Below are 9947 nucleotides of genomic sequence, written 5' to 3'. Positions count from 1 at the left end.
GGAATGCTTAGATTTTCATAATATTACACCATCATAGTTGCATAACCATTATGTGAAAGTGTAAGCGAATTCCGCTGGTTAATTGCGATTGGGTTGAACCTTCTTTCACAATATGTTTAAAGTTGATAAGCTGTAGATTGAAAATCAACACGAAGCATTTCTGTAATATACTTCAACCAGTTCTATAGATACCTACTTCGCCGAGATTTACAATACACACGTCGACTTTAATTAAATCTATGAAATCACTTACCAATTGTAATTGCTCCCCCCGGAGACGAATCGTAGGCGACCGTTGTCATCTCTGAAAAAGGATACGAAACAACAACAAAAAATAAAGAAAATGATAATATTATTAAAGGAAAGGGCAACGTGCATGATGAAGAGCACGTCATGTTAAACATAATAACAGCTTTAATAATCGTTTATCTAAAACACAACAATAGCTGTGTGACCTTTGACTCAATTTTCGTGATATTGACATAAGGCGTGTTTTGAATTTTGAAACTTTGGACAGATTGTGAAATATCTTTGAATACATATATTCAAACATAACTGTATGTAACATGAATGTTATTTAAACTATATAATTTGGTAACAAAGAATGCTAGAAAAAGGAATTACAGTGCATCATACACCTGTTTCGTCCTTGCAAGCCTCTTCGGTGATTCTAGGGGTCACATTGCTCTTAACTAATTTTGAATCAAAAATGGAGTTGCATAAATAACAGAAATATATAGAGAAATAACACCGACAAAGGAAGATAACACATGTTAACTACCATGGAAGTACATACAGAATTATTAAGAGAATAAACACTGACCAAGGGAGATAACACATTTAACATACCATGGGAATACAAACAGAAATATATATAGAGAGACATCACGAACACACGGAGATAGCACATGTAGAATGCCATGAAAATACATACAGAATTATAGAGGGTGACAACACTAATAAAGGGAGATAACACATTTAGATACCATGGCATTACATACAGAAAGATAAAGAGATATACCATATGATAATACAGACAACAATCACAACACCCAGAAACGTACGTAGGGTGAGGGTCCCCAAAATGGAACACTTTTTCAAGAAAAAATAATTAAATTTCCTATAAAGTTTTGACAATCCAAATTTTTTTCTGACATGAAACAAAACATGCCTGTAGATTTCATTTTATGTATTTCTTGGGTATCAACAGCGTGAGTCTATTTATAGAGCTCATTAAAGTGATTCAAATAAAAAATGCTGCATCATATATGTCAAAGGTTTTCCATTTTGGGTACCGTTCCATTTTGGGTACCCTCGCCCTACCGACAAAAAGGAATATGAAACATTGCTTGATAACAAATAAAGGGATATAACCTTTGCTAATATAGACCATATATATATATGACAAACAACTGCAAAAGAGGTAACCTATAACATTAAAGACCACCTATAAAACAAAAGTTTAACGGGTTTAACACCTACAAAAGGAGATGACAAATGATAATACAGACCGTCAAGGAAAATATGTGCTGCCAAAGAGGATTATGAGAAATTGGATGATAACAAATACCGGGTAAACACCTACCGTAATGGTCTGCAAATTGACATTCAATAAACACGTCTTCGTCGTGTGAACAGTCGTTTACTCCCCAGTTATTGGCGCTGCACATGATTCCATAATACAAAGTATCCCTACATTGCAACTGGTCCAACCATATTTGGTATGGAGGCGAGATAGTGCTTTGTCCGCTGGATTGTTGGTTATAAAACCTTTGGTAGCTGTAATAAGGTCAATCGTTAGATCAATTAACATACCACTGCACTCAGTTAGTGGTATACCATGCGAGTTATCTTGCAATAAGACTAAAACAATCGGTAAAAAATGTAAAGGTAAAGGTTTGTTGTTTTATTGTTGTCGTATAACATTCCCGATATTATCAATTGTTTTATGATTGTTTAACAAGTTGTGACCATTACGGGCATTGCTCGCCATTGAAGCTTTAACACAAAAACTGATTAATGGGCCTCTCATTATGTTCAATTTAAGACCTGCTGAATGCCATATCTGTTTATCAACGGATTACAAGAAATATAAGCTCATCAAGAACTGAATTTCTTTAGGTAGTCAAGGCACCAATGATATGAGTGTACACTTCATGCCCAGCGATTTTGTATATTCTTATGGGATGAATTATCAACTGTTCCCATGTTATGAGCCAGTTAGTAAGTCCTGTTGGATGAGGCCCAACCTAGGATATAACCTTGTAGCAAGTTTGTATAAATTTCTCTCCTTAATTAGCATTTGCTTTCATGCCTATAGGGTGATCCAGACTGTCTTGGCCCCTTATGCCTGACATTTGTATATAAAGTTAAAAGATGAATATATCAAATATTTCATGATATAACTCGAGGAGAAAGTACAAAGGTGAGGCAGACCTCAGAGCCAGCGTAAATGTCTCACCTCTTCATGCAATTGTGTATTTGGTTAGAGGGTGGAAACCGTAACTGTCTCCAAGTTATGACCTTAATCCCCTATCAAAACCCACCTCGCAGATGGGAACAAACCCAAGGGCAAACTCTGATAGCATTATATCGAGTACCGGTATGTATGGTTATAGGGTTTGGATCTTTACCATTTCCAACAAACAATAAAACTTATGCTCCTATTTGCTCCCGCCCCTGTCAGCATGGCATCACACATCCTATACAAAGTCCCCTACGCCCAAGGGATGCTCTAAACTAAATTTTGTTAACATACGCGTACATAAACTGTTACGGAAGAAGAATGAGTTAAAGATTGACCTTTAATTTCCCTATTTCGGGGTGGGTGGGGGCGAGGGGGAGGGCCAGGGTTGGTTGGTTATTTGTTTGGTTGTAAGAACCATACCGTCCTTTTATACAAAGTTTAAGCCCCTATGCCCAGGGATGCTCCAAACAAAATATAATCAACATCTTTTGAGCCGTTCAGGACTAGTAGCGTTTTTAAAGAAAAAAGGTTTAAAGACGACGGGGTACCCTCCACGGACTCATTTCACATAAACAGTGTGTTGCTAAGAACCTATTAATAAATGAAATCTCGTATCTTTAGACCTAAGGATGTGTATACATACGACGGCCACTCTCCGTAAATGCTTTTACAAATGATACGAGTTGTCTCCGGAGTAAAGCCGTCATCACAAACGGTGCCCCATCTGCCGTTGTGGTGTACCTCAAGCCGATTTCCATCCAGTCGAAAAGAGGTTCCTTTGTCTGGTTGAAAAACAAAAAAAGGGGAAAAAAAACTCAACACCAAAATCATGTTATGAATAACTATGATCCATGATCATGGTGATTATCATTTTCTGAACAACAATTTGTTGTTTAGTTGTGTATTCTTCACATACTGTATGCTGGGCATTTTTTAGACTCTGGTTACACATGTACCTGACATGTAAATATACCATGTGCTAGCGGGCTGTAGAATGATGTCTAAAGTGTACATGGTTGATAGTAAGTAATTAATTTTATAAATGAAAAATGCAATAAACTATCAATTTTGATATATTTTTTAAAATTTATTTCTATAAGTTTTGACATGTAAAGTAATTAAATTATAAAGCCATTGCGTTTATTTTGTTCACTTTTCCCACTTTTTTGCATGTATCTCTGTGTCCTGTTTGCTTTTAGCTTGTTAATACTCACTTGAATCCATACAATTTAAACTAACGAAAACTCATCCGCGGTCTGTCGGAATGCTTAGATTTTCATAATATTACACCATCATAGTTGCATAACCATTATGTGAAAGTGTAAGCGAATTCCGCTGGTTAATTGCGATTGGGTTGAACCTTCTTTCACAATATGTTTAAAGTTGATAAGCTGTAGATTGAAAATCAACACGAAGCATTTCTGTAATATACTTCAACCAGTTCTATAGATACCTACTTCGCCGAGATTTACAATACACACGTCGACTTTAATTAAATCCATGAAATCACTTACCAATTGTAATTGCTCCCCCCGGAGACGAATCGTAGGCGACCGTTGTTATATCTGAAGAAGGTTACGGAACAACAACAAAAAAATAAAGAAAATGATAATATTATTAAAGAAAAGTGCAACGTGCATGATGACGGGTACGTCATGTTAAACATAATAACAGCTTTAATAATCGTTTATCTAAAACACAACAATAGCTGTGTGACCTTTGACTCAAGTTTCGTGATATTGTCATAGGGCGTGTTTTGAATTTTGAAGCTTTGGACAGATTGTGAAATATCGTTGAATAAATATATTCAAACATAACTGTATGTAACATGAATGTTATTTAATCTTTATAATTTGGTAACAAACAAAGAATGCTAGAAAAAGGAATTACAGTGCATGTAAGCCTCATCGGTGATTCTAGGGTCACAGAGCTGGAATTCCAATTTACCCTTAACTAATTTTGAATCAGAAATGAAGTTGCATAAAAAACAGAACACGAACACATGTTTACAAACGGAGAAGTTGTAGCGCGTAGGAATATGACCTGATTACCACGTTGACAAGACTCATTTGCATGTTTATTGTACGTGTGCTATATCGGTTTTATTGAACGCCAATAATGCACGGAAATAGCCTGTATTATATAATAAGTATATATATATATAGGATCTCTCATGAGATTCCATTTCATATGAGATATATGAAATGAGTTTAGCATTTTTCAATTTAGCGGTCCTCTAGCGAGCTAAAATGAAAAATTCATGACGAGTTTCATAAATTTCATATGATATGAAAACGAGCGGAGGATCATATATATATATATATATATATATATATTTAATATATAGATTTTAGAACCGCTGTTAACGCAAAACGTCCACGCTGCGTTATCAGATAATCAATTAAGGCATCTATTCATGTAAAACGACAATTTTCATGCAACCTTAAAATGTAAAAAGCCGCATGACTCCAGTGCGTAAGTCTGTGACGTCATGTACGTGTCCTAGGCGTGACGTCATAATTGAAACAATTGACACTTACAATCAATCAGAGGGCTGATAGGTCATATTATATGGGTTAATACGCAAAAAAATATGACATGGATATATTCAATGCAAAACACAGTACAGTGTTCTTTATGTGATTTTTTTTTTTATCACATAATGTGCTTTGTTATCCAGTGAATATTAACCCATGTAATATGACCTATAGTTTTCAAGACATGGTATATGTGTCTGAAAGATTTTATTTTTTTTTTGGCTTTTTCTTAGGCAGAGAATGTAAAGCACCTGTTCAGAGTGGGGGAAATAATGTTGATGCATATCTACACTTGCTGTCGCTGATAGAAAATGTACACGTAGTAAGATTTTGTATTTGTCTGTTATCTCCTATCTGGGTTATCGGTTGATCCGGGTTCGCTGTGCATAGCTTACAGGACAATACGCCTGTCGTCTGCACCTAATGTAACTCATTTTGGAGGGTCGACCAGACAAAGTTCCCATTGTTAATTTTGAAATATTTTGTGTATAATAAGATCAGATAAACACAACTGCGCAAAAAAATCAAGATCATGGCGGTCTAACAAGATTCATCTACAACATCATGTCTCATCAAAGTTTCATTTTATACACAAACAATGAAGGTTTAAAACGTGTCGCAACGTTTTAAGACCGACTCATCCCTTTGTCAAGCTATGGCTGAGTGAGTGATTTGTATCGTTTACCTGTACAACGAATATAAATTTCATACATTTGTATATCACTCGACACAGGACGTTTCGCCTATCTGAAACGCTTCGACACGTTGAACATGTAGGTAACAGAGGTCATCATTTTTCAATGCCTCCGCTAGGAGTTGAACCCGGGACCTCTGGCTTACAAGCCTTACGCTCTACTGCATGAGCTAAAGGGAAATTCTCCCTAGCCGAGTCGGTAAAGAAAGCGGCGAGTGATTTACCAGAGTGACATGTACATTGTTTTTATATAAAGTAAAACTTTGATAATACCTATTTACTATTGTATGATTAGTTAGGGGTCAAATACCTCCCGAGTTGTCTACCCTGTCCTGTACCTTGAATGCTCCCTGCGGTGTAACCGGTGGTTCCTGCTGTGACGTGTTCGGTTATTGGTTCCGTCGTTTCCCAATACGCCGAAACAAGTGACAAGAACTACAAAAAATAACAAGAACTCCATCAAAAATTTATTTGTTGTTGTTTGCATTCAAAATATCAATTTCACTCTAAAGTATTTACTACCATAGACTCAACACATCAGGTACCCGAGTACAACAGTTAAAACACATGGGTCCTCTACCGAACAAAACCTACAGTTATCTTCATTGCTAAAGACTTGGTATAAAACTGTGACTATGTTGTGTGGTCATATATGATATCAGGCCTACAGTCCTATATATACAGGGGGAGGTGTGGGGTGATATGATACCAGACCTACAGGACTATATATACAGGGTAATAGTGGGGTGATATGATACCAGACCTACAGTCATATATATACAGGGGAAGGTGTGGGGTGATATGATACCAGACCTACAGGACTATATATACAAGGTAATAGTGGGGTGATATGATACCAGACCTACAGGACTATATATACAGGGTAATAGTGGGGTGATATGATACCAGGCCTACAGTCATATATATACAGGGGAAGGTGTGGGGTGATATGATTCCAGACCTACAGTCATATATATACAGGGGTAGGTGTCGGGTGATATTATACCAGACCTACAGGACTATATATACAAGGTAATAGTGGGGTGATATGATACCAGACCTACATGCCTTTATATACAGGGGTATGTGTGGGGTGATATGATACCAGACCTACAGTCCTATATATACAGGGGAAGGTTTGGGGTGATATAATACCAGACCTACAGGCCTATATATACAGGGGTAGGTGTGGGGTGATATGATACTATACAGGGATAGGTGTCGGGTAATATAATTCCAGACCTACAGTCCTTTATATGCAGGGGTATCTGTGGGGTAATATGATACCAGACCTACAGGCCTTTATATACAGGGGTATGAGTGGGGGGATATGATACCAGACCTTCAGGCCTATATATACACCTACAGTCATATATATACAGGGGAGGTGTGGGGTGATATGACACCAGACCTACAGTACTATATATACATATATACAGGGGTAGGTGTGGGGTGATAAGATACCAGACCTACAGTACTATATGTACAGGGGTAGTAGTGGGGTGATATGATACCAGACCTACAGTCATATATATACAGGGGAAGGTGTCGGGTGATATTATACCAGACCTACAGGTCTATATATACAAGGTAATAGTGGGGTGATATGATCCCAGACCTACATGCCTTTATATACAGGGGTATGTGTGGGGTGATATCATGGGGTGATATGATACCAGACCTACAGGCCTATGTATACAGGGGTATGTGTGGGGTGATATGATACCATACCTACAGGCCTATGTATACAGGGGTATGTGTGGGGTGATATGATACCAGGCCTACAGGCCTATGTATACAGGGGTATGTGTGGGGTGATATGATACCATACCTACAGTCATATATATACAGGGGTAGGTGTCGGGTGATATTATACCAGGCCTACAGGACTATATATACAAGGTAATAGTGGGGTGATATGATCCCAGACCTACATGCCTTTATATACAGGGGTATGTGTGGGGTGATATGATACCATACCTACAGGCCTATGTATACAGGGGTATGTGTCGGGTAATATGATACCAGACCTACAGGCCTTTATATACAGGGGTATGAGTGGGGGGATATGATACCAGACCTTCAGGCCTATATATACAGGGATAGGTGTCGGGTAATATAATTCCAGACCTACAGTCCTTTATATGCAGGGGTATCTGTGGGGTAATATGATACCAGACCTACAGGCCTATATACAGGGGTAAGTGTGGGATGATACCAGACCTACAGGCCTATGTATATAGGGGTACAGTAGGGGTGGGTGATATGATACCAGACCTACAGGCCTATGTATATAGGGGTACAGTAGGGGTGGGTGATATGATACCAGACCTACAGGCCTATATATACAGGGGTAGGTGTGGGGTGATATGATACCAGATCTACAGGCCTATATATACAGGGGTAGGTGTCGGGTAATATGATACCAGACCTACAGTCCTTTATATACAGTGGTATGAGTGGGGTGATATGATACCAGACCTTCAGGCCGATATATACAGGGATAGGTGTCGGGTAATAGAATACCAGACCTACAGTCCTTTATATGCAGGGGTATCTGTGGGGTAATATGATACCAGACCTACAGTCCTATATATACAGGGGAAGGTTTGGGGTGATATAATACCAGACCTACAGGTCTATATATACAGGAGAGGTGTGGGGTGATATGATACCACAACTACAGGCATATATATACAGGGGAGGTGTGGGGTGATATGACACCAGACCTACAGTACTATATATACAGAGTTAGTAATGGGGTGATATAATACCAGACCTACAGGCATATATATACAGGGTTAGTAGTGGGTGATATGATACCAGACCTAAAGTCATATATATACAGGGGTAGGTGTGGGGCGATATAATACCAGATCTACAGTCCTATATATACAGGGGTAGGTGTGGGATGATATGACACCAGACCTACAGTCATATATATACAGGGGTAGGTGTGGGGTGATATGATACCAGACCTACAGTCCGATATATACAGGGGAGGTGTGGAGTGATATGATACCACACCTACAGTACTATATATACAGGGGTAGTAGTGGGGTGATATCATACCAGACCTACAGTCCTATATATACAGAGGTATGTGTGGGTGATATGATACCAGACCTACAGTACTATATATACAGGGTTAGTAATGGGGTGATATAATACCAGACCTACAGGCATATATATACAGGGGTAGGTGTGGGGTGATAAGATACCAGACCTACAGTACTATATGAACAGGGGTAGTAGTGGGGTGATATGATACCAGACCTACAGTACTATATATACAGGGGTAGGTATGGGGTGATATGATACCAGATCTACAGGCCTATATATACAGGGGTATGTGTGGGGTGATATCATACCATACCTACAGGCCTATATATACAGGGTAGGTGTGGGGTGATATGATACCAGACCTACAGGCCTATATACAGGGGTAAGTGTGGGGTGATATGATACCAGATCTACAGGCCTATATATACAGGGTAGGTGTGGGGTGATATGATACCAGCCCTACAGGCCTATATACAGGGGTAAGTGTGGGGTGATATGATACCAGACCTACAGGCCTATATATACAGGGGTAGGTGTGGGGTGATATGACACCAGACCTACAGTCCTACATATACAGGGGTAGGTGTGGGGTGATATGATACCACACCTACAGTCCTATATACAGGGGTAGGTGCGGGGTAATATGATACTAAACCTGTTCTGTCAGTCTGTACAGTGCGTAAGTTTTGGAAGATAATCAGACTTACGGTCAGACTGATGAGGTAGGATACTGTGTCCATGTCTGCTTCCTCCGCGTGGCGATGATGGTGCAGATTAACAACAGATATGTCAGCTGTTAAACCGGCTTTTATATAAGTTAACTTTATCTTTCTCAGTGCGATTATGTTTAACTACATCATTTTCCTATCAGTTTGTTTGTGTTGTCCACCCAGAATTCGTGGTATATTTTGATAAGATACCCACACAAATATGTAATATAACCCCTTGTAGGAACATTCGTCAGAATGATTGTTTATACTGTTTATTTGTTTCAACATGGAGGGGTATACATATGTATATGTTTGGGTTGTTAGGGAGAATCTTAATTAAAACGGAATGAAAATGGCAGTTGACGTGAAGTGGAAAGGTTGTTATAGACAAAAGGAGTTAATACAGAGGAGAAGATATCGAAGAGACAGGATGGTTATAGACAGGGGTGGGTTGGGTAGGGGAGGGGTGGGTAGGG

At 38.7% G+C, this 9947-nt stretch overlaps 1 protein-coding gene across 1 annotated transcript in view; it reads right to left on the bottom strand.

Moving 5' to 3' along the window:
* LOC110445414 (deleted in malignant brain tumors 1 protein-like) overlaps positions 1-9573 on the bottom strand; it is a 23176-nt gene extending 13603 nt beyond the window's left edge. The window contains exons 1-6 of the mRNA XM_021490028.1: positions 9469-9573; positions 6037-6133; positions 3982-4032; positions 3111-3249; positions 1586-1779; positions 254-304 (exon numbers count right to left, since the gene is read on the bottom strand). Coding sequence (XP_021345703.1) covers positions 254-304; positions 1586-1779; positions 3111-3249; positions 3982-4032; positions 6037-6133; positions 9469-9501 — 565 coding nt within the window. The 5' untranslated portion in view covers positions 9502-9573. The remainder of the gene's footprint in view (positions 1-253; positions 305-1585; positions 1780-3110; positions 3250-3981; positions 4033-6036; positions 6134-9468) is intronic.
* Positions 9574-9947: the final 374 nt, after the last annotated feature.

Source organism: Mizuhopecten yessoensis, unplaced genomic scaffold, assembly GCF_002113885.1.
Source record: "Mizuhopecten yessoensis strain PY_sf001 unplaced genomic scaffold, ASM211388v2 scaffold2275, whole genome shotgun sequence".
NCBI classification, from domain to species: domain Eukaryota; kingdom Metazoa; phylum Mollusca; class Bivalvia; order Pectinida; family Pectinidae; genus Mizuhopecten; species Mizuhopecten yessoensis.
Note: the sequence above shows the minus strand (reverse complement) of the source record. Positions and strands in the feature narration are given on the sequence as shown.